The sequence below is a fragment of the Sapajus apella genome, unplaced genomic scaffold (genome assembly GCF_009761245.1).
Source record: "Sapajus apella isolate SASKATOON/1434 unplaced genomic scaffold, GSC_monkey_1.0 scaffold22, whole genome shotgun sequence".
Lineage (NCBI taxonomy): Eukaryota > Metazoa > Chordata > Mammalia > Primates > Cebidae > Sapajus > Sapajus apella.
In genome coordinates this window covers 10,713,439-10,739,696 of record NW_022436962.1, presented here as the reverse complement: position 1 = coordinate 10,739,696, position 26,258 = coordinate 10,713,439, and the positions used below count along the sequence as shown (strand labels likewise).

The 26,258-nt window shown below is 35.3% G+C and overlaps 1 protein-coding gene across 1 annotated transcript; it reads right to left on the bottom strand.

Annotated features, from left to right (window-relative positions):
- Positions 1 to 196: 196 nt before the first annotated feature.
- LOC116559074 (C4b-binding protein alpha chain-like) lies at positions 197 to 18,503 on the bottom strand (the record flags this gene model as incomplete). The annotated part of the gene is made up of 11 exons (XM_032289497.1): positions 197 to 967; positions 1,514 to 1,689; positions 2,687 to 2,854; positions 4,828 to 5,028; positions 8,309 to 8,512; positions 9,863 to 10,045; positions 11,708 to 11,902; positions 12,065 to 12,078; positions 16,558 to 16,573; positions 17,181 to 17,360; positions 18,299 to 18,503. Coding segments are annotated over 11 exons (1,788 nt in total), but the record flags the coding sequence as incomplete, so codon positions are not given.
- Positions 18,504 to 26,258: the final 7,755 nt, after the last annotated feature.

The following is a 26,258-nucleotide window of genomic DNA, read 5'->3' as shown; positions in this document are numbered from 1 at the left end:
CCAAAAAAAACTAAAAATAACCCAAATATTCAAGATAAATTAATTGTGATATATTCATATGCTGGTGGAATACTAAATAGAAATGAAAATAAATGAACCTCAACTATACATAACATGGATGAATCTCACAAATATATTTAAAGGAAAAAATAACATGAATGAAATAATGCATAATGGATGATTTCATTTCTATAAAGTTGAGCAATATGCAAGCCCAATCTGTTAAAAGTGAGAAGAGTGGAATTCTGTGCAGGGGTGAAGGAGCGAGTACTAATGGATCGGGGCCATCAAACAGACAATGGTTTGTCTGTAACAATACAGAAAATCCTTTGAGTTTTGTATCCTTTTCTGTAGGTAAAGGGTAGGCACATGTGGGATTCAGAGTAAAGGTGTTCAGGCTAAGATTACAGTATGAACATGGTTTGAATTTCCTGGCTTCCATTCTTTCTAAGGTACAAAAAAAAATGAGGTGAAGTTAATCACAGACACTTTAGGCAGTGGATTTGTGTACTGTACTGTGTCATATTTATGTGACATATTGACCAAGATGACTACACAGACAAACTGATATTTGATAAATAATTATTTAATTAACCAGTACTTCAAGTCCAGGAAAGTAGACATATGAGCCACAAAAGGCTAGATTACCAATAATTACACATTTTCTCTAGCAGTAATAAGAAAGTTTTCCTAGCCCAGACACTTATTAGAGTGATGGTGCTTAAGGAAGAGTAGAGTTGAATGAAGATTCTGTGTATTGATTTAAAGGAAAAAATAAGTCCTTTGTTTCCTCTTTTTCAGAAAATTTCTGATGGGTGTTCACCGATTTGTCTCTCTCTTTTTCAAGTTGTTCAATCTCCAGAGACAGCTTATACACCTCCAGGGCCATTTTCACATCTTCTGGGCTTGGCAGGCACTGCATGAGCTTTCTGCCTGTGAGCACTTGCTCACAACCTTCAGATACCTCCTAAAAGCAATTTAAAGAATTGAATAGGGAATGGGAGTACATTCTGAGAGTCATTACTGGCAAAAGGGAAATTGACCTGAGGAACAAAGAAGAAATCTGGAGAGACACTGCATCCTAGCAAGCATTCACATGCAAGCCAAGCCCAGCTCTGTCCTTGAGCAGCAACCAAGCAGGCTGAAGCTAAAAAGATGCTGGAATCTAAAGGAGATGCAAAGCACATCCACAAGGACAACTAGGGGATGGTTCTGAGGACCAACCAGAAATGGAACAAATGTACAACCTTTATATAGAAAATGTAGATCTAGGGGTCAGGACATCTGGGTCAACGGCCTCTCAACTCTAGAGATTTTGGCTCTAGACACAGAGCGGGAAAATGTGCCTCTCTTGGCTTATCACCATGCAAGTGTGGAAGTGCTAATTGTGGTGAGTTACTTATGCTTCCTGACAAAAGTCTGATCTCACCATTGCTAACTGGAACAGAATTTGGGAAAGGCCACTATTTTTAGGGATTAGTGGCACAGAACTTCCTTGAATTGTGCCACTTACCCACTCACATCTGGGCACTTCTGGGTACCAGGTTCTTTCCTCTGAACAAGTGATACTTTTGGGACCGACCAAACCATAGCCAGAATCACATTGGATGGTGACATTTTCAGGCTCAACATACTGATCCTTATCCACAGACAGCCTTCCATTCACTATTTCTGGTTTCAGACACAGAGCTGTAATGGAAACGTGTCTTTGAGTATATTGTTTCTTTAAAAAAGTCATCATAACAGCATTGGATAATAAAATGGATAAGAAATTATATTCATAATTATATTCTGGTCCTGCAGATTGTTCTATGCTTTCATTTTAATGATAATTATAACAGTTATAATTAGCATTTATTGAACGAGTACTATATGTCAATGTGCTATGTTTTTACTTATATTTAATCCTCACTACCAATCCATGAGTTAGATAATATTATTATCACAATTTTACCAACAAGGAAACTGAAGAGTTAAATAGTTCCTCTGTATCACATAGCTTGTAAGTGGTAAGAACTGGTGCTCTCGCTGCTGCACCCCACGGCCTTGATTTGTGTGATTCCTGATATGTACTTTCCATTGTTCTTGCTTCATAATCTTCCTGGGCTAAATGGAGCCAGTGCTGATTATTAGCAGAATGATGAAAGCTCCAAGCACAATCAAGAGACAGAGCCTCACTTGATTCATCTTGTTGCTACAGCAGATTTACCAACAGCACCACCATCAGGTCATCAAAAGGGGAAATGTAAAGGTCATGGGGAAATGGTGACCAGCATGAGGTTTTTGTGGAAATTTCCAACACTTCCTAATTTGGGAATTAACACTTGAGATTGCTATTTCTTGAGTAGTTGAAATTATCTCAGGATTCTTTTGTGAACTAGAGCCACAAAGGTATTCTCAGATAAATGATATTGTCTCAACGTATTCTGGAAAGATACATAAGAACCTGATAGTAGTGGTTCCCTCTGAACGTAGGGCAAGCTATACTTTTGGAAGACTGGAGTAGGAAGTAAAGTTCATTTCCAATGTACCTGTCAATTACTTTCTAAAGTATATCAGGCATAATTTAAATAGTATGAATGAATAAATAAAGACAAAATGTATGCTGCCTTTGATTAACAGGAAACATTGCTCTTAATATTTTGTAATTCTGTCTTCAATGGATTATGAGTTGAGCTGGAGTTACCTTTACATTGAGGAGGTGCTTGTTGCCAGCGAAAAGACTTGCAGTAGATTGTAGCAAATCCAGCCAAAACGTATCCTTCATCACACTCATATGTAGCCTCAGGATAAGGGGTTATTAAAATAACTTCCTTGTAGTGTCCATGGGCAATTCTAGGAGGGTACCTGCAAACTTGGATGGTGAGGGAGAGAGAGAGAGAAGAGCATAAGCTCATAGTTTCAGATTAATCAACCCAAATCTAAGTGATCTGTAAGAAAGTCAAATGTTCCCATCCAAATCCTTTTTCTGTAGGGTTACTTGACACAACTCAACATTTCTACTGCTTTCAGGCTGAGAACCTGGAGAAAAGCTTGATGTGAATGAAAGCAACTTGGGTTGAGAGAATTCTCCATTTTATAGGAAGTTTTTTGGTTTTTGCTTACATTATCATTAAAATATTTCACTACTTAGGGAAATTACATGAGCTTTGGTAAGAAAGCATGAATTCAACCACAGAGAGTCATATTAAGTAAGAATCATTCTCAATAAAAGTCAGGCTAAGTAAAAGAAATATTTATCTGTGAATAATTGTGAAGGCTCTGAATAACTGCAGGATCCCCAAACAATCTTGTCCATAACTACAACCATAAGAACATAATTACCATATTTCACAATTTAAACCATGATTTCAGTGTTGACATAAGTAATACAAAATGCTGGGTAGTCAAACTAGAAGGGAACTCTCAATTTTCAAGAACTCTTGTATAAAAATTTGCAACAAATTTCAAACATTGAGACTGTCCAAGAAGTCCTGTGTTGAAGGATGATTTCCTCCTGGGACCCTTCCTTATTAGAATTCGCTTACCTTCTCTAATTGTTATCTCAAGTCCCACTTCTCCATGAAGCTTTCTTTGATTATTCCAATACACAATGTCTGTTCTTTCCTTTTATAACACTTGTTAGCAGATTACTTAAAATTAATAGAATTTAATTAATGGGGCATAAACAAATGGAGTGGTGCAAAGGATATATTGTCACAGATGTTTTGTACCCATGCCATGTCCCTCCGGACTTCTGACTACAGTTGCAGATGAAATACAGTTTTACGCAAGCTCAGATTTATGCTGGTGATGTTCTACAGAAGGCAGTCAATGTGAATCTCTCAGTCTTAGTTTGGGGCCCCCTTTGCAGCTGAAAGAGCTGAGTTACTGCCTAAATTACCAAAGTAGTTAATGCCCTTTAAGGCAACCCTAAACCAATGAGCAACAAAAAGTAGCGGATAAATATTCCAGTCTCCCATCCTTCATGCAGATAATTATAAAAGGCATTCCTTACACTTCTCGGTGGTCCCAAAGAATTGACCCCTTGCTGCTTATAATAGTCACCTTTGTTTATTCCCCTTGTCTCTCTCTCATCCCTCACTCCTACCTCCTAGAATCACCTCCAAAATAAACTACTGGCTCCCAAGTCACTTTCTCAGCTTTGCTTTTAGAGAAATCCAAACTATAATAACCAGTAGTCACCATTGTGTTGATGTAAAGAGTCCTCTATAATGAAGATACTTCCATAATAACTACATTTTCGGTGTCTTATCCTGATTAGAGACAGATGTTTATCACCCTAGTTACTTATTTCTTTTCCTTCTTCATGTTTCAATAGAGAGGTGGTTCAGTAGTTCTGAGTTAAAGCAAGGAACGGAAAGGCTGACACTGTGTCAGCCACTGGGCTTCAAGGCTCCGCCTAACAGATCACTTCAACCCGGAGCTTCCATTGTTACATAATACGTAAATCATGTTTTCTCCCTTGACCTATAAATATGGAGTTTTGTGAGGTAGTATCCCTCTTTACTAAAACATCACCCATAGTGCTAGTAGACCATATATGCAGGAAAAAAAGGACAAAATGAGACTAAAAGACTTCATCAATTCTACTTTTTTCTCTTACAAGAAAATTTCTCCTGTAAGTTTTTCTTCCAACATACTTTGTTCTATAGCTGCCTCGCATGGTGCTAGTGATGTGTATCTGTGACCCTCTTTGCACAATGCTTCTTGGAGGAACAACCTCAAATTCAGTTAGTTTTAAGCAGTTCAATCTTTTGTGGAGCCAACTGGAAGCATTTGGGGAATCTAGGAAATAATTATGACAAGTTCTCTCAATATTCTTACCTGGCTCACATGCTGGTATTTTAGGCTTCCATGTGCCATCTGTGTGGCATGAACTCTTCCCACCAACAGAAATAGGGTAATAGCCTTCATCACACATATATAAAATATAGTCCCCATAGGCATAGGCACATCTACCAGTGAAATACTTCCTTTCATTTATGATTCTGATGTTTTCCAGATCTGGTGTTGGGCAACACACCCCTGATAGGTTAAAAAATGTTTAACATTACATGTCTGTATCAGGATATCTCATGTACTCCATAAATATACACACCTACTATGTACCCACAAAAGTTTTAATTTTTTTACAATGATGTTCACATTTAATAAATTAATCAGGGGGCCACAAACCTGACTCCACCTTACAGAAGATGTTAATATCTGAAGGCAAACTCATGGAAGTAGAGAGTAGAACAGTGGTTGCCAGGGGCTGGAGGAAGGAGAGGATGCAACTCCCCAGTTGTTCCACAAGTAAAAAGTTTCAGTTGTGCAAGATCAATAAGTTCTAGAAATCTGCTGTATAAATAGTGCCTATAATTAATAGTTCTGTAATATACACTGAAAAACTTGTTGAAAGGGTAGATCTCATGTTAAGTGCTTTTGCCATAATTTAAAGAGAGAAAGAGAAAGAAAGAAATAGAGAAGTTGAGAGAGGAGTTAGACAAAGCATCTTCTCCAAATTCTGCCGTTGTTTTGTTGAAGTGCTATTACTTAATTTCCTTCCAACTGTGTTTCTTCATTAGAAGTCCTTAAAACAAAGTGTTGCTTTTGGTGGTGATAAGCTAAGCAACTCAGATTCACCTTCTCTTTGACAGCAAGTAGAAAAACATGGAGGGGAGGGGGCAGTTAAATTCATGAAGAATTCAGATGCTAAGACCTTAATTGTCTTAGTTGTTATTTGAATGAGAAAGAAAGATACCCAATGAGGTGTGCCAGGAATATAAAGCTGCTTTTTTTATATAGAAGTATACAATACTTCTCCTCCCCCAAAATACAACCGAGTGGCTAAGAAGCTGATCAGAGCTTGATATGTGTGTGGTAGTAGGGATTGATTGCTGGTAACTCCCTGCTCTTGGAAATGTTTAGAACTATACCTTGAAGTAAGAATAAACCAAAATAGACCAACTATCTATAAAAAGTATTAAAACCCAGGCTTGTATCATTACAGTCCCTGATTGGATTCGGGTCCTTCAAAACCCTTAATGCCCGTTACCACCTGCCAGAAGCGAACAGGAGACCAGACAACATTATTAAAAGCCAAAGAAAGCAAGAGACAATGCTAAAAGACCTGAGAGGATCCAGAAAATGAAGCTCTAAACACTGAATTAAGAGCAACTTTGCTTTGTTAGGCAGAAGGAAATAAAATACAACATTGAGAATTTTGATAGAAAAATAAATATTAATACTACAAATCCACTACAAGTGAGAATCTTGAAACTAAAAAATATAATAAAATTAAAAATTCAATTAATAATTAATATCAGATAATACATCAATGAAGAGAGGATTAGTGAACTTGATTTATATTCATAATAAAATACTGGGAAGCAAAGGTCAAGAACACAGATAAGAGCACAGGAAATACAGAAGATTCAGTATAAAAGTTTAATATAAATGTAGCCAAAGTATCAGTAGAAGAGTGAAAATAGGACTGAAATCGTACTCAAAGAAAATAATTATTTGTAATATTGAAGTATTTGAAGTTGAAAATTTTTCCAAAATCAAGGAAAGGCATCAAACCTCATATTCTAGAAATATTCTAAATCTCAAGCAGGCCAAACACAAAGAAACCAACCCAGACATATCTGACAAAAACTGCCAAAAAATAAAGACAAGAACATCTTAAAAGCAATCTGAAAAAATAGACAACCTTCAAATGATTAACAGTATGACTAATAGCAAAATTCTTGATAGAAACAAAGGCAGAAAACAATGGAATGAAATCTTTCATATGGCCGAGGCAAATAATTGCCAATGTAGAATTTTATATCCAGCAAACATATCTTCAAATATTAAGGCGAAATAAAGGCACATTTAGGAAAGCAAAAAGAAAAATTTATCGTCAACAGATCCTCACTAAAGGAAACTAAAGAGTATTTATCAGGCAAAAGAAAGGGATAAGAGATATGACTGAAGAATCAGAAGAGAATAAAATGGTAATTATGTGGACAAATCTAAACTAATTGGATTTATTAAAATTATAATAGCAATAGTAATAATGATAATAATAATGCAGAGTTTAAGACACATTTAGAATTGAAATACACAAAAATAAAATCATAAGTCAGGCAGGATCAAGTTAAAGGTTTCTAAGGCTTTTCATTGCTTGGGAAGAGGCAAAAGTAGTAAATTATATGTAAACATCATAAAAAGAGCTAAAAGTAAATAAAAATCAAGCAAATACCAGGTAAAAAAATTGAAAAAAAAAATTTAATCTATTCAAAAGAAGGCAAAAAAGAATGCAAAACAGGAAAAAATATAGCAAATAGATGGTAGATTCAAATTCAAATGTCTTAATAATTACACTAACTGTACACTGACAAGTACTCTAATTAAATGATGAAAATTGTCAAGTAGGATTAAAATATCCAAGTACAAGATACACTTAAAATATAAAATTACAGAGTTTAAAAACAAAAGACTAAAATGATAAATCATGTAAACACCAACTCAAATAAAACTGTCAGAACCACATTATTGTAAAAGTAGAATTTTAAAAATAAGATACAGTAATAAAGAGAATCATTTGATAATGATAAAAAGCGAAATTCATCAGGAAAATATATTATTCTAAATTTGTATGCATCTAGCAGTGTAGTCTCAAATATCCAAAGCAAAAAATGATTTGAAAAAACTAAAAAGATGGCCAGATGTGGTGGCTCACAGCAGTAATCCCAGCACTTTGGGAGGCCGAGGTGAGTGAATTGCTTGAGTCCAGGAGTTTGAGACCAGCCTGGACAACATGGCGAAACCCCATCTCTATAAAAAAATACGAAAATGAGCCAAATATGGTGGTGCACACATGTAGCCCCAGCTACTCCAGGGGCTGAGGCAGGAGGATGGCTTGAACCTGGGAAGTATAGGTTGCAGCGAGCTGAGAGCGTGCCACTGCATTACAGGCTGCGTGACAGAGCAAAATCCGGTCTCAAAACAAGCAAACAAACAAAAACTCTGAAAAGATAAAAAAAAAAACAAAACTTTCTTGGTATCCTAGAGAACAAGCAGACAAGAAATAAATATAGATATGGAAATAGATTTGAACAAAACCATTAAAATTAGATCTAATTGATGTATATGTAACATTGTACCCAACAACTGCAAAATATGCATATTTTCAAGTGCACACAGAACATTTATAAAAGTTAATTATATGCTATGCAATGAAGCAAGTCTCAGCAAATTTCAAGGATTCTGCTTAACATTTTCAATTGCAAAGAAGATCCTCACACACATACACAAAACAAAGTTCAAGCCTACTTACTCTCACACTCGTTGGAAAATGTCCATGTCAAATTTTCCTGACAAGTCACAGTCAGAGGCTCATCTAGAACAGGTCTATAGCCAGGTTTGCATAGATATTTCAACTCAGTTCCGATTTCAAATATTTCTTGATCACTTAGGTTGTAGTCATTTCTCTCCCAGGAAGCATAGGAAATGTCCGGGAGGTTGATGCAACCATCCATTCATAAAGAAAACACACGGGTAAAGGAAATGTGTTACTGGGAAAGGCAGAGTGACTCATGAGCCTGTCACAAAAAAAGGACATCACATACTCATTCCGCAAAAAATTGGATGGGAAAAGTTAAATGGGGATTCCAGAAAAAGACTTGGCAGCACCACTGCCCAATAGACTAGTGTCTGTTAAGTACATGTGTCTGCTAAATGCATGTGACACTGGAGAGGCTGTACTGAGAAGCATGCCATGGTACAGTAAGGGGACAGTTTCTAGTGCTGAGCCAACTCTGTAGGAGCTTAGTTTTCCTTTCACGTCACTGCACCTTAGAATGGTTGGTCTTCAGGGGAAGCATTAGCATCACTAGAAAGATACAGCAAAAATTTGCTCCAAGATGAGACTGACTTTCTAATCTTGTTGCCTAATGGGGAATTAAAATAAGATGCATTCTTCTTGACATCATAACATTGTCATCTGGAACTTCATAATTTGGCCTCAAATCAAGCCCTATATAACTTTTGCAGCTGGGCCTTTGGTCTTATTTTTTTCTTTTTTTTTCCTGAACAACAATATGCTAAATGTCTGTGTAAATCGAGGAAAGGATATGTATCTGTCAAACTGCATATTTATTGAATTTCGTTACTACACATTTTGAGTGACACCTAAGCTCATGTGATAGCAGAAGGGACTAGATAAACCACGATGCAGTGGTGGCTTTCACCTCCAGTTAGCTATAGGAGCTTGTGCTAGTTACTTAATCTTTCTTTTTCAGTTTTCTCATCATTAAAATTGGATAAAAAATAGCAACTTCTTAGAATTGTTGTAAATATTGAATGAGTTAATTGATGTAAAGCACTTAGAACAGTGTTTATAACATAGAAAATGCTCAATAAATGTTAGCAATAAATCATTAATGTTATAAGTGATCTGCATGTACTTACAAAACCAAGGTCTCAAGGCCAATATTAGCCCTTATAGCATTTCTATGCGAATTATAAAAAAGAACTGCCTTAATGGACTCTTACTTTCATTGTTCAAAAAATTCTCATAATATGTTGATTTCATTAGACTGAGACGCTTTGCTATTGTGCCCTGGAAAACTTTTACAGCAAATATATAAGTCTACAATACCTATGAAGTCATTGGTCTCATGACTATATAATATATGTGAAATTCTTCCAGGAGCACTAAGACATTAACAAAAAAAGTCTTCCTTTTAACAAGAAAGCTGGTGAAAAGTATTAAGATATCTCATAATGATTACTGGGAGTCAAGTAGGCTTGTGCTTATGAGCATGCCACAGCTATACATCAGGATAATTTTAGATCCAAATATTAAAACTCCATCATAGTCCATACTCACTGGATACACAAGAGGGAACAGAAGGATACCAGTCACTATTCGCTTCACAATAGATTAAATTGCTGCCTCTGAGGATATAACCTTCCTCACAGTTAATCACAATAGAGTCTCTGTAAGTATAGAGGGGTCCAAATCCAGAAATAAAGATTGCCTTTGGAATCTGTGGTTGACGACAGACAATTTCTAAAGAATTATACAAAAAGACATCTGAGTTAATAGAGAGAAATGGCAGGAAAGACGTGACTGTAACTGTTGGCATGGCTTCAAGGAGGGCCTGATATAAGTATATATTTAATAGGTACTGAACAAAGAAAACATTTTAGAGATTTATATATGTCCTTTCAGTTGCCAGAAACCTCAGGGGAATGAGGTCCCATCAAGTGGGTCATGTAAAGTCCTCCAACTTTCTCATCAATAAAAATGAGCAATATCTAAACCCTGAAGTCCAAACCTCAATGTTCCCAAATCCTTCCATTAAAGGGCCCAATTTCCTGGATGATTTTGACTGGGGGTCAGTGGCCCATGGTAATAATATGGTGTCATGCAGAGGCAGCCAGGGCATTGGGAAATCTGCGCCGCGCCTCCACAAGCAGAGAACAAGCCGCCCTCACCCCACGTCCTGTCTGTCATCACGTCCTGTCAATCCCACCACCTTAATTTCTCTATACTTCCTCAACTTCCCTCCAGGTTCACTGCTGTGGCTACAGTTGAGGCCACCTTCACTTCCTGGCTGAAAGGTTACAATAGATGCCTATCAGTTATGGTTTGTCTCACTTCAAATTGTCCTTTTAATGTCTCCCCTTTTCCTTCATTCCAAACTCCTGAAAGTGACATACAAGGCTTTTGTAACGTGGCCCCTGCTAACGTATTCAGCCTGAGCTCCTGCCTTTTCCACTTCTTGCTGTCCTGAATCCAGGCATTTTGAACTCTTTCTGCTATTATGCTCTCCCTCACCCCAGCGTTAGCTGTGTCCTGTACTGAGTCAAAACAGTATATGATATTGTGGTTTTTAGGCACTTTAATTGCACTAAAGAACAATGTCCTAAACCAGCAAGCCGAATCATTACTGATATTGATGTAACATCTCTTCTGCGTTCCATAGAGAGGCCAAGGGAAAGTACTCTCTTTCATTGTCTTCTACTATTAAACTGCCGCTGATGTTGATATTATTCTGTTTGCTCCTTAGGCATGTATGGTTGACATTATTAGTGTCCACCTATATTTATAGTTATTGTAAGATAAACAAAAGACTAAGTTTCCCAGTTACTCTTCATTAGGCAGAAACAAGGCACTAGTTCTGGCCAAAAGGCTGTAATGACAAGTGATATGTGTCACTTCCAGGTCAAAGAACTGAAGAGCCAGAGACTGACCTTCCTGGTTCTCTTCTCCCACTGAACTAAATTGTGGGTTTTGACATAGAGGTGTTAAAGACTTAAACAATCTGAATTACCATATAAGTGGCAGCTGCCTTAGGGAGTTTCCCAGGCTAGCAGTACACTAAAAAGAAACTTGAAAAAAACTTTTGCTGTAAGAAGGCCTTGATATTTAGGTGCTGATTACTACTGCAGCACAGCTTATGCTATTCTGACTGATACAGCATGTAACAAGATTAGTTGAACAAACGAAGACTCCATCATTGCAATGATTAGTTTCTCTTTGAATCATTCCATCTTTCCTAATAAATACACCTTCCTTTTGCTTTTAAACAAATAAAAGAGATCAAAATTCATCATTTGATCATTCATCACTTGATCAAAGAGATGAAAATTCATCATTCTGACTTACTTTCACAGATAGTGACTTACTTTCACAGATAGTGACTTACTTTCACAGATAGTGACTTACTTTCACAGATAGGAGGGTTTGGGCTCCAGACACCTATTGTTTTATTCTCCACCGTGCAGTAAATGGAGGCGTTGCCTATGAGTGAGAAGTGGGGGTTGCAGCTATAGGTGACAGAAGAGGCATATATATAGAATTCTTGATCTCCACCATTGTGCTTCCCATTTCTGATGTCTGGAGGGGACTCACACTTGGCAACTGAGATGAATGAGTGAAAAGAGAGAAATACTCAAGGTAGGCATTGTGACAAATCTAAAATTCATGCAAATTCTAATGGAGGGTAAAAGAAGCAGTGAACTTTGTTATTACCTAAAATAGTTCAGGTTTGTAGTCAGGTCAGGAAAAAAAACTTTTACTTACTTACACATTCTGGGAGAGGATCACTCCAGTCAACTCCTTTACCTTGGATCTGACAATGACTGGTGGTTGAGCCAATTAAGAAAAATCTGAATAAGATAGGTCAAAGATTTTAGTGGAATTCATTTTTACTCTAGACATAAATTGTCTATGAAGTTTTCGACAACTTAGAAAAAATAAATATTGAGTACTTTGCTTAGCGCCTGGGTAATGTTAAAAATCTGTACACCAAACCCCCATGACATGGGTTTATCTATGTAACAAACCTGCACATGTACCCCGATCCTAAAATAAAATTTTTAAAAATACATTTTTTACAAACTTTCTTATCTCCTGTTTGTTCTCCTGAAAATGTATTTATCTTTCTAAAAAGTCATTTGTTTCCCATAAGTGCCTTTCTCCCTTCACCTACTAAAATGTATATAAGCCCAAATTCTAACCACCCCTTTGAGTTACTCATCACCAAGCTCTCCCACATGTATGTATGTTGCATGAATAAACTCTGTAATTGTCTCCTGTTAAAAAAAAAAAAAGATTTTTATTCAATATTTTAAAATTAGAAAATAATGCTTTCTTGATTACCACAGTTACATTTTCTCATATCAAGCAGATGGCTTATTTGTTCAATTTTAAAATTCTCTAACTTCTCTAAACAACTTAAACTTTTTCTTTGTATCACATGGTGCCCATCTGTAATCAATAAAAAGAGAACATGACAAGTTTTACACCTAAAATGTGAGGTTTTAGGTGTAAAACTTGTCATGTTGAGGTTTTAAGTGGGTAAAAGAAGCAGTGAACTTGGTTATTACCTAAAATAGTTACATGTGTTACATGGTACCCATCCTTAACCAATAAAAATCTAAATTTTACAGTCTTTCTCTAATAAGCTACAAATCAGGCAGTTCAAAACAAGTAAGTGATTCACTTGAGTTTGTTATGTAGTTTCCTTTAAATAAATGAACAAGACACATTTTTGCTGTGTACTCTGACCTCTAATTTGAATCTTTCTTCTGGCTTCTAGAGCTTGGCTCACTCTCATAAACCTCAGAGCTCCTCAGAAACTCATAAATTCCTAACTTCCTGATTATCATCTCCTTGTTCTTGCTCTTGACAAGTCCCAGTCTTTCTTCTAGGACTTTTTGCATTTAAAAAAAACATTTACTCTGAATATCAATAATCAGTTCCTGAATAAAATATTATCAAACAGAGTCCAAAAACACTTTAAAAGAAAACTATACTATGACAAAATAGTATAGTTTTATTTCAAGAATAAAAGGATCCTTCAAAATCAGGAAATATATTAATGCAGAATACCTTGTTGTGGACTGAATGCATTTATCTCCAGAAAATTTATATGTGGAAGCCCTACCTACCTAGTGTGGCTATATTTGCATAAGGAAGTAATTAAGGTTTACAAGGGTGGGGACCTGATCCAAGAAGATTAGAGTCCTTATAAGAAGAACAGCACAAAGATCTCCCACTTTCATTCCCTGCACCCTCGTGCTCACACCAGGGAAAGGTCATATGTGGACAACCTGCCATCTGCAACCCAGGCAGAGAATCCTCAATCAGAACCAAACCCTGCGGTACCTTGACCTGAGACTTCTAGACTCCAGAACTGTCCCAGCCTGTGGCATGTTGGTATTTTGTTATGGCAGCCTGAGCAGACAAATATATACATGATATTAATAAATCTATGAAGAAAAATATACCATCACCTTGATAGTCACTAAAATGGCATTTGAAAAATAATCAAAAATTAGTTTTGGCCAAAAATGTTCAATATAATGGGAATCAGTGGAGACACAGCTCCACTAAATTTAGGAACAGAATGCTAGAGTCATTTCTGTGGAGTCAAGAATAATGAAACCATAACTGGTATGAATTTTTTATTTGAGATAATAACTAGCAGAAGTAGATAAGAAAAAGGAAATAGAAATACAAAAATTTGGAAGAGAAAGTAACAGAATCATTATTTTTAGATTACATAATTACATATCTGGAAATCCCAAGAAAATCCAACTGTATTAGTCCATTTTCACACTGCTGATAAAGACATACTTGAGACTGGGTAATTTATGAAGAAAAAGAGATTTAATAGACTCACAGTTCCATGTGGCTGAGGAGGCCTCACAATTGTGACAGAAGTCAAAAGGCATGTCTTACATGGCAGCAGGCAAGAAAGAATGCATGCCAAGTGAAAAGGGAAACCTCTTATAAAATCATCAGATCTCATGAGACTTACTGCCATGAGAACAATATGGAGGAAACTACCCCCCGCCCATGATTCAATTATCTCCCATTGAGTCCCTTCCACAACACATGGGAAGCTACAATTCAAAATGAGGTTTGGGTGGGGACACAGCCAAACCATATTACCAACTGATAGACTATAACATACAATAAGAAAATTCAAGGCATTAGCTGAGATATGAGATTAATATATAGAAACAAGTAGTTTCCACATATATGGATAAAATTTGCTAGGAGATATAATGGAAGAAAAGACAGCATTTGCAATCTCAAAAATAAGACAAAAATAAAATAAGATACCAAAGATCAAACATGAGAAGTGAAAAATGTAAATGGGGAAAATTTTAAAACATCCTAAAACACACACACACACACACACACACACACACACACACACACAGCCCCCCCCACCAACACATAGACTAGGACAGATGACTAGGACAAATGGAAAGTCTTGGCTGGCAAAATGCAACATCATAAAATGTCTGTTCTCTTAAAGTTCATTTAAAAGCTTAATGCAATTGATTAAAAGTAAAAATAAACTAATTTAAAAGTCCATATAGAAATATAAACAAGCAAACATAGGAAAACTCTATAAAAACAGGTCAGGCAGATACCTCTAAATGAGGTTGCACGCTATACAAATTCAAGAGAAAGGAACTGGTTGTATGAATATACAGACAGACTAAAAGCATTGAATAGAACTTCTAAAAAAGACTCATATACACTTAAGAATTAAATATGTATTTTTAAAAGATGTTTTCTCACATGGATTAAGTGTAGACTTGTTAATAAATGATGCCAAGATAATGTGAAAGCCATCTAGAGAAAGATAAGGATTCTTTCTGTATTTTTTATATTTGCATGTGAACCTATACTTGTCTCAAAATAAAAAGTTTTTCATCCTTGAGAGGTCAGAAAAAAATTAAAAACTTTAAAAACCTATTACAAAGATTTTATTTTCTCTTTTTAATAGGCAACAATTCAAAACTTTGATAAAATAGTGAATCATAGAGGTAAAGACACAAGCATTTGTTTATATTATAAAATTTTACAGTTTTAAATATTTGGCAATATTTAGCAAAATTTCAAAGTATCCACTCTGTGATCCAACAATCCCACTTCTGGGAATTTGTTCTACAAACATCTCTACATATTAATACATATAACATACGTAAAAAATATACATCAGGACATTGTATATAACAGGAAGAGATTGGAAACACACAAAAGTCCACCAGTAGTAATCATTAAATAAACTATGATAAGCTATGATACATGCTTTAGAAAACTATGTAACTGTAAACATACGTATACACACAGACAGAGAGAGAGAGAATGAGGACACATTTGGTGCATGAATATCAAAGATCTCTAGTACATATTTGTCTTAGTTATTTCTAGTTGCTATAACAAAATACCATAGACTGGACAGCTTAAACAACAGAAATTTATTTCTCACAATGCTAGAAGCTATGAAGTCTGAGATCAGGGTACCAATGTACTTTCTGGTGAGCGCTCCCTTCCTGATTTGCAAATGGTTTGCATTCCTGCTGTGTCCTCACATGGCAGACAGAGAGAGAGAGACAGACAGAGAGTGTGCGTGAGAGAGAAGAGAAAGCAAGCTCTCTTATGTCTTGAGAGAAGGCGAGAGAGAGAGAGAGAGAGAGAGAGAGAGAGAGCAAGCTCTCTCACATCTTTTTATAAGGACACTAATACCCACATGACCTAATTACCTCCCAAAGGCCCCATCTCCAAATACCATCACACTGCGGATTTAGATATGAATTTTGAGGGAATACTGAAAAGAAATTCAGTCTATAGCAATGTTGTAAGTGAAAAAAACAAAAGCAAATTTCCAAACAATGTATGCAGTCAGATATCTTCTGTATAATAAAGGGGGGAAAATTGATAAAAAAATACTTGTACTCACTTGTATTTGCAGAAGTAAACACTAAAAGAATAAATCTGAAGCTAACCAATGTCACTTTCTGTCAGAGGGCAGACAGAAATGGAATGAATGAGGATGGAGTGGAAGTGAGAATTATTGATGTATACCTTTTTATGCCACTTTAATTTTTGAAACATATAAATGCATTAGCTCCTTATAAAAATTAATTAAAAAGGAAATTATTGCTTCTAGGTTTCCTTATGCTTACCCCTCTGAGCAGCTGAATTCTATGGTTGAACCAAGGAGAAGATCTTTCTTAACTTCCACTATCCCATTGATTAATCCTCCTGGATTTCTGCACCGTTTCTCTAGGAGGAAAATTTAAAAAATGACTCGTGATTCCAATTATTCACAAAATAGAACATTCAGGAAGAAAAAAAGTCTGGTTAATTAACTTTAACTCCTTCTTCCAGATAGATCCAGAGATATTTTTCAATGCTTATTTCTTATTCTTATTAATATTTTTATTAAATTATTAATTAATTAAATTAAAGAATATTAATATTCTTATTAATATTTTGCTTTGAGAAAAAAATAAATGTAAACATATATCTCATCTTTCTGACACATTTTAAGAGAATAAAACTTCACTTAGTTTTATTTGCTCAATTAGACCACTGTAATAATACAGGATGTGATTTATTGATCAATTGTCCATAAAAATGTATGCTCTAAAAAATATATGACCTTTGTTACAGGGAAACAGAAGGAAAAAGGAAACAGATGATATATTCTTACTGTTAGAAAAATAAGCCAGAGCATATTTCCAACTGACTTCTTTCAAATAGTACAGGTGATGTTAATTTTGAACTGTTTGATCAAAGGGTTCCATATGAATTAAATAATTCATTAAGTTTCTAAAAGAACTGTCTGGGGAAAAAAGCAAAGGTGAGAAAAATAGACGTTGATACTTACTTGCACAAAAGATACTGTAGTTCCATGAGCCTTTGGCATCACAAGTCAGTCGACTTGAATTGATCTTACCATATCCAGGGTGGCAGGTGTATTTCAGAATAGTTCCAGTTTTGAATTCAGTATCATACAACAGATTTGTTGGAGAAGCAAATGGTAACTTGGGTGGAGGACCACAGTCACCTGCACACCAAAATGGCAAGGAACATCAACAGTTATATCTTGGGACGCAGTATCTCAGTGTCTGAGTACTAAGTTTTCTGGAGCAGAGACCATGATTTTTCTCTTTCATCGTAACTCCTATTATCTCATTGTTCAATGAACACAGTAAGTGATTATTAATATATGTTTGTTGAGTAGTGATACCGACAACAATAATGAGTGAAGGCAGAAAAATTTCATCCATCTTTGACTGTGTAAGTGCTAATTTATTAGAAAGTGAATGAATAGACTTGATTTTCATCTTTCTATCAGATTGCCCACATCTCCCTGCTCAGAATACAGGCATCTATGCCATTCCACATGACTCTACCTCCTGTCTTAGCGAAAGATATTTTCTACTAATAATAGCGTTATGCAAGATTAGTTGCCTCAGTCAGGGGTAAGGAGGTATTTCATTTATGTCATTTTGGACCTTTTAGGTTTAGAATAGATGGTCTGTTAGAAGATAAACATGTTTTTCAAAAGCATCACAAGGTGGACAGTCATTAAACCCTTGAAAAATAAAATCTTAATTCTACTTCCCTGGCAAGAAATAAAGTACTGAGTACTGAGTGACGTGCCAAAACCTCCAGAATAATTATACCAATCCCTTCTGCATTCTAACTAAGCACACACTGAGAGTGAATGACCAGGCTGGCAGATAATATGCACTCATTGCAAGTCATGATTGCTTCAGTGCTAAGTTGTTCAGAGTTTCCTGGAGAGAAAAATTCTAAAAGGGGGCATTAAGAGGGTCTATAAAACAAAATTTTCTTTTTTTAGTTTATAGTATGTTCCCCAAATTCCAGGTGGTCAAATATATGCCATAATGTTAAAGATCCCTTAGACACCTCTTAAAATAGAGTGTGTGATGAACTCAGTTGTATGCTGGTAGTCTGGCCTATCTCCCCACTACTCACCAAGAACGGTAGCCAACAAAACAGTGACCAACATCATTTGGAACAGAGTTAGGTTGGAGACTTTCCACAGCCTACAGAAGAGCCACGCTGACATTTCTCCTTTTCTATCGAGGGTGGAGCCCTCAAGGAGTGCAAGTGGAGATCTCTGGGAGTGCAGGATCTGATGCCTCTTCAGTGTTTTTCTGCTGAAAGAACTCAACTTAATAAACAGTCATTAAATTCTTACCTGTCATAAACTACCAGGAAGAATCAGATGGGAACCGTTTTCAAGGAGAGTCTAATCAGATGTAGAAGAAAAGGCATTAAGTGTTGGTAATAAAAGATAGTTTATATTATCTGCTACAAGAGCATATTCAGGACATCAGTAAATTCCAGAGATCTGGGTGGGCTTTACAGAGGTGGCAGATATTTCTGTGCAAGTTGGAGTGTTAAATGAAGGATATTTTATGGCAATAGTAAAAATGGAGTAAAGGCGCAGCAGTGAGAAGGTAAAGGTTATTTCTTGAAAATAGTAATTAGTACTTCAGTTTATTTAGAACGTAAGGAATTTCTAATAGGAGATGAGAGTTAAAGATAGAGAGGCAGGTTAGAACTGGGTTTGTTCAGGTTCTCAGTACCAAGATTGGGAGCTTGAACCTAGGAAATAGACATACACTTTTTTTTAAGTGACATGATTACTGTGTTGTTGAAAGACTATTATGGCAGATGTATACAAGGTAGATTGAAATAGGCAGAGAGAAAAGACAGGGAGATTGATTAAGAAGACTATAACAATTGGCCAAGTCAGCCAAGGAGATTATCTGAACAATAAAATGGCAGAAGAGTTATAGAAGAAGGGGCAAGCTTAAGAAAATGACAAGACAGAAGAAAGGAGTCAGAGATGTCTCCATCCATGAATCATATATCAATCTGTATCTCTCTATCCAACCACCTATAGGAGTTCTTTTGTGGACAGGCAACTGTCAAAAAAAGCAACAATCCATTGGGTCATTTAGAATTTTTAAAATGTGGTGTTTGCCAACAACAACCAAAAATAAGTAGTAACATTACTGTTATGTTTCTTCATTCTAGTCATTTATTAATTATAAACTTCTTCAAAGCAAGATCTCTATAAAGTCATTCTTACCCCCTGAATGGGAAAAACCCTCACATAAACTGTTTACTTCAGAAACAAGTTACTTAAGAAGTACGACCCAAAGTTATATATAAAATTAACTTTCAGTGAAATATAGAATTTCACCTTTTTTTCTGAAACCTTAGGTAGGTTGAGATGGGTTTATATTATCATCTGTCCCTAATTATATGAATTGCCAACTCATGTCCATGTAAGTCAATAAGTCAATGTCGTGAAGCATTTCCCCTATGTTTTCTTCTAGTAGTTTTGTAGTTGGGGTTTCATATTTAAATCTCTAATCCATTTTGAGTTGGTTTTGTATATGGCAAGAGTTAGGGATCTAGTCTTATTCTTCTGCATGTGGTTATCCAATTTTTCTGGCACCATTTTTTGAAGACTGTCTTTTCTCAAATATATGTCCTCACCTGTGTCAAAAATCAGTTGGTTTTTGGTAGGTTTATTTCTGGGCTCTCTCTTCTCCATTGGTCCATTTGTATCTGAAGGTTTTCCCAATTGAGTATGATGTTAGCTGTGAGATTTTTATATATGGGTTTTATTGAATTGAGGTGCATACCTTCTATACTAATTTATTGAGAGTTTTTGTCAGGAAGGAATGTGAAATTTTGTCATATTCTTTTTCTGCACCTATTGAAATGATCATATGTTTGTCTTTTTCTCTGTTAATGTAGTGTCACATTTATTGATCTGAGTATGATAAACCATCCGTGGATCCCTGGGGTGAATTCTACTTGATCATAATGAATAATTTTTTTAATGTGCTCTTGGATTTGGTTTGCTAGTATCTTCTTATGAATCTATGCCTCGATGCTCATCAGGGATATCAGCCTGTGGTTTTCTTTTCTCATTTTGTTCTTGTCCAGTTTTAGAATCAGAGTAATACTAGCCTCAGAAAATGAGTTTGTAATTATTCCCTCCTCTTCAATTTTTCTAGAATAGTTTCAGAGGAATTGGTGTTATTTCTTTTTTAAATGTTTCGTAGAATTCAGCAATGAAGACATAAGGTCCTAGGCTTTTCTTTGACGGAAAACTTTGTATTACTGTTTTAATTTTCTCTTCAACTTTTAATTGGTCTGTTCAGATGTTTTATTTCTTTATAACTTGATCTTGGTAGGTTGTATGCTTCCAGGAATTTATCCATTTCAACTATCTTAACAAATTTGTTGGCATATAGTTGTTTATAATAGTGTCTTATAATACGTTCTATTTGTGTATATTAATAGTAACGTCACCTTTTTAATCTCTGGTTTATTTATTTCAATATTCTCTCTTTTTTTCTTAGCCTAGCTAAATGTATGTCATTTTTATTCATATGTTCAAAAAACCGACTTCATTTCATTGGTCTTTTTAATTTTTTAGTATCTTCTTCATTTATTTCTGCTCTGAGCTTTATTATTTTCTACCTTATATCAGTTTTAGGTTTCATTAGTTCATGTTTGTCTAATCCCTTGGGGTGTTTATTAGAAATCTCTCTTCTTTTTTATGTAGCTATTTATTGCTATAAACTTCTCAATTAGAACTAGTTTTGCTGCTTCCTATAGATTTTGTTATAGTATGTTGTTATTCGCATTTGTCTCAAAAAATCTTTTAGTTTTCCTTTTAATTTCTTTTTGACCAATCGATTGTTTAGGATCATGTTGTTTAACTTCCAAATATTTGTAAAGTTTTCAAAGTTTTTCTTGTTGTTAATTTCAAGTTTCACATTATGATAATAAGAAAACCTATTTGATATAATCTCTACCTTCTTAAATTTGTCAAGAATTGTTTTGTGGCCTAAAGTCTGATCTATCTTGGAGAACATTCCATGTGCAATTGAGAGTGTGTATTCTGTAGCTGTTGTATGGAATATTCTGTAAAGGTCAGCTAGATACATTTGGTCTATGGTGCACTTTAAGTCTGATGTTTAGGGATTGATTTTTTTTTTTTCTAAATAACATATTCATTGCTGAAAGTGAGATACTGATGTTCCCTAGTATTAATGTATTGCAGTCCCTCTTTCTCTTTAGGTCTAATAATATTTGCTTTATACATCTGGGTGCTACAGGATTGGGTGCATATGTAGTTATAATTCTTATTTACTCCTACTGAATTCATTCTTTTATCATTATATAATGACCTTTTTACAGTTTTTGTTGTTGTTGTTGTTTTTACTTCAAGTCTATTTATATGTAAGTATTGCTACTCCTGTTTGCTTTAGGTTTTTGTTTACTTGGAATATCTTTTTCCATTCCTTCAATTTCAGTCTATATTTGACTTTAACCATGAGGTGAATCTCTTATAGGTGGTACATCGTTGGATCTTGTAGTTCTGTTCATTCAGTCACTATGTACCTTTCAATTTAAAAAATTGATTTACTTACATTCAAGGTTATTGTTGATAGGTAAGGACTGACTGGTGCCATTTTGTTAATTGCTTTGGTTGTTATATAGATCCTCTATTTCCTTCTTCATTTTTGTTGCTTCCTCTCTTGTTGGTGGTTTTCTGTGGTGTTTAACTTTGTTCCCTTTCTCTTTCTTATCTGTGTGTCTGCTGTAATTTCCTTCTTTGTAGTTACCATCAAGCAAACATAAAGAGTCCCATAGTTATATTGACTATTTTTAGCTGATATCAACTTAACTTTGGTCGCATAAAAATACTCTAGATTTTTTCTGTCTTTCTCACAATTTATATTTTTCTTGCCCTAATTTTCTTCTTTATTCTGTGTTCTTTAGCCACTAATTGTAGCTATTGTTGTTTTGACTATTTTGCCTTTAAAATTTATATTAGAGGATTGAGAGATTTACATAGCACCATTACATCACTGGAGTATTCGAAGCGTAATTTTCAAATTTACCTCTACTGGTGAGTTTAATACTTTCATGTGTTTTCTACATGCTGAATCAGCTCTCATTTTCAACTGTAGCACTCTCTTAAGCATTTTATTGTAAGGCTGGTCTATTGGCAATGAATTCCCTTCACTTCTGTTTGTTTGGGAAGGTCTTTATTTCTCAAAAATAGGTTTGCTGGATATAGTATTGTTGACTGACAGCTTTTTTCTTTCAGCATCTTGAAGATATCTTTCCAATCTCTTCTGGTATGCAGGGTTTCTGCTAAGAAATCTGCCAATAGTCTAATAGTGGTTCCTTATATGTGACTTAACATTTTTTTCTTACAACTTTGCTGTCTTTGTCTTTGTTTTTGTCTTTTTATTTTGATGTGCTTCAGAGAGGATCACTTTTATTGAATTTAAATTGGGATTCTCCAGCTTCCTGGGTCTGGATGTTATATCTTTTCTCATACTTAGAAACTTTTCAGCTATTGTTTTATTAAATAGGTTTTCTGTGCCTTTCTCCATATCTTCTCTCCCAACACTCCTAAATGTATTTATTTATTCACTTAATAGTGTCCCGTAAGCTCTGTAGGCTTTCTTCATTCTTTTTTGCTATTATTTCTTTATTTTCACATTGACTGGATTATTTCAAAAGATCTCAATTGTATTTTACTGATCATATAACTTTTAAGTAGCATAGCCAGGATATAAACCTAGATACTGGAAATTTGTCTATGAAAGTTGAATATGTATATTACACAACCAGCATGTACACCAAAATACATGTGTAGGTATATTCATAGTTATGTAATAGCCAAAGAACTAAAACCATCTAAATTGTATCCTTAATAAAGTGGATAAAATGTAGTAGAGTCACAGAATGGTATAATATATAGCAATGAAAATTGATAAATGACAACTAGATACAACATAAGTAAATCTCACAAATGTAAGCAAAAGAAATCAGACAAAATATAATACATACTGAATGATTTTATATATAAAAAGAAGTAACAAACACTCTGCTAGAGTATTCAGGGATGCATGCTTATTTTATAAAACCATAAATGACAGAAAAAAGATGATTGCTACAAATCAAAAGAATGATGGCAGTTGAAAAGGAGGAATAGGGCAAGATGAGGTGAGGCCTGAGGAAATAGGTTCTGTAAGAAGAAGTGGTGACCGACTAAGAGGACTGGCAAGTGAAGGAAGATCTTTCTGGAATAAATTAGGATGTATCTTGAAGGAGGATAGAAACTGAGTAGCTGGATAAAATAGGAAATACTGTACAGTATTGGACCATAGTTTTCTACATGCTGAATCATAGCATGTCTGTTCATATTGTTTTAGTGTCCAAATACTGTTGAAAGATTTGGATTCAGAAGTGAGACTTGGCTAAAACTAAGCACATACCTATATCAGACCTTCTCACAGTTTTGCAATTGAGAAGTGAGGGTAGTTATACATTTGCTGATGAAATTTTTCAGTATTTTCTTTTTAACTAAAAAACAAACTTTGGAGGTAGGGGTAAGACTCCCCAGTCTGCTTTCATTCCCCTTTTGTCCCTGTTCTAGCTTCTGGTACTTCCTCCTCACAGACATAACTCTTAACAATCCATGTCCCTTTTTTAGTACCCATAAATATAAACTGGTAATGTAATCAAAATACGTAGTATCTTTTTAGTTATAACTTTTCTATGGTAGAGCCTCTAGCTTACTCATTTCTTTCTCCCCATAGTTATTAAACCTGGAATAGCAACAGTTTACTTCATTTTAATTTATTTTCTTGTGGTCAAAGAAGGATATTTGGAAGCAGGGGTTTCATAGTTGATTTCACTCAGGCTCAACTAAATTTTAGCACCAAATTCACATTCCAGATAACCTAAACATTTTTTACTCCTAGTGTAATTATTCAGCACCATTGTGGGTGAACTTCTGAAGGAAATAGACGAACTAGTTAGTCATAGTGTAAAGAAAAATATGTAACTTAAAGCAAGCAGACAAATGCAACTGCTTTGTCTTTTAGAGACAGGTGCAATCATTTCAGGAAAGAAAGTTCTCTTGATGTTGATAGTGCAAAAGTAATCTGGTGATGGAAATAGTCTGAGGAATATATGAAGAAAGAGAGCTTTGAATAGTTAGAAGCAGTAATTGCCTCATTTTGCATGGGGGAAATTTAATTGTAAATTCAAGTTGTAAACAGGCAAAAAACATTCCTTCTCTGGAGCAACTGGGCAACAACAGAGAAGTCACATATAAACATTAGTATTTGGATATTCATTACCCTGTACTTGACATTAGACAGGATACTCGAAAACTCAGTGGCTCAGAGCAGGTAGAACTTTATTATTCTTTCAAAAACGGTTCAGAGTCACAAACCCATTTAGGATGGAAGGCAGTATTGCTCAACATGGTCAGCTAGGGACTAGGGCCTTTTCTCCTTGTTGCTTTAATATCCCCCAGGATGCTGTCCTTCTCAACAAGGCAGAAGCTGGCTCTCAGGCACCCTATCAGCATTTCAGCCCTCAAGAGGAGGAAAGAGGAAGAAGAGAGCAAGAAGCTTTCTTTTTAAAAAAAAGTGACAAGCAAGTTGCATTTATTGGGAGGTTGCCCCAAGGGAAGGACTAGTTGAGCAACCCTGTGCCCTTCTGACACTTAAAATGGTAGAAGTGGCTCTATTACTTAAAGTATAAATAGAGGTTAATACAGGGGAACAATTCTCTGTTACAGTCGCAAGTTAATTTAAAATGCCTCACTGTTCCATCATGCTTCAAGTAAACCTGCTGCCAGCAAAATTTGTTCACACACACAGAACTTTAAATAAGATTATGTGGGCCCTTCTCTTAAAGAACAACTGCTGACCAATGATTATTAACAGAGGTTTGCAGGGAGCAAAATCATACTTCTCTATTGCAAAATAGCTCCATAGAGACAATAATGAGTCTAGGTAGAAAGAATAGGATTACTATTTTTTTAAAGACAGAAAATATATTTTTTTAATTCTTGGAAAAATGTTACAAAGTGTTCTTAAAAGAAATTGAAAAATTCAGCAAACACATATGAAGTCAAGGGAATCTCCAAAAAAGTGTTTGGAAGACTGAGAGTAAGAATGAAGACAGAAAACATAACTAAATCCAATGATTAACAAGGAGGTTCAATATCAAATGAGTTTGGTTTCCATGAAGAGAGAAAACAGTGAAGAAATATTATTGAAAACATTTTATAAGAAAATTTCTCAGAATAAAAGAACATGAGTTCTTTTATTGAAAGAGCCCACCAAGAATTAGCTTAAGAAATGAAAATAAATCATACAGCAAAGAATACCAATGTGATATTTTAGAACATCATGAGTAAAGATGGTATCCTAAAAGCTCCCAGAGTTGGAGAAAAATCAGTCAGAAATCAGAATGTTTTCTGACTTCTCAATAGCTGTATGAAGTATATTAAAACAATAGATAAATTCCTTTGAAATAAGAAAAATTATACTTTATCCAGCCTGCTGTGCCCAGCCAAACTATCAATCAAGTGTGACGATAATGACAGTTTCAAGAATACAGGAGTTCACTCAATTGTTTACTTCCTATACTGTACGTCATTTCTTAGGCAGTTCCTGGAGGATATGCTCCACTAAAATGAGGAAATAAGAAAGAGAACATGAGTAAATAAAGCAAAGACGGGGCGGGAAGGCGAGCCTACAGATTTGAGTGTCCATTGCTCCTTGTAGTGTGTAGCAGAGCCTGCCAATGTCCTGTCAGTATCACCAGGGGGCTGCCACTTCAGCACACTCAAAACAATTTCCAACTGCCAATATCTGTTTCCTTTTACCTGGGCTTTCCCCACAAACATAAAAGGCTACTATGATTTGCACTTAGCAGGATAAACTGAAGATAACACCTTGCAGAAGCAGACCTCAGTTAACAACTGATGGAAATATTGTATAAATATCCCAGCTCCCTACCCTTAGGTATGATTACTCTGAGGTGCAAGTTTACCATCTTTACCAGGTTCCCTTGGGATGAG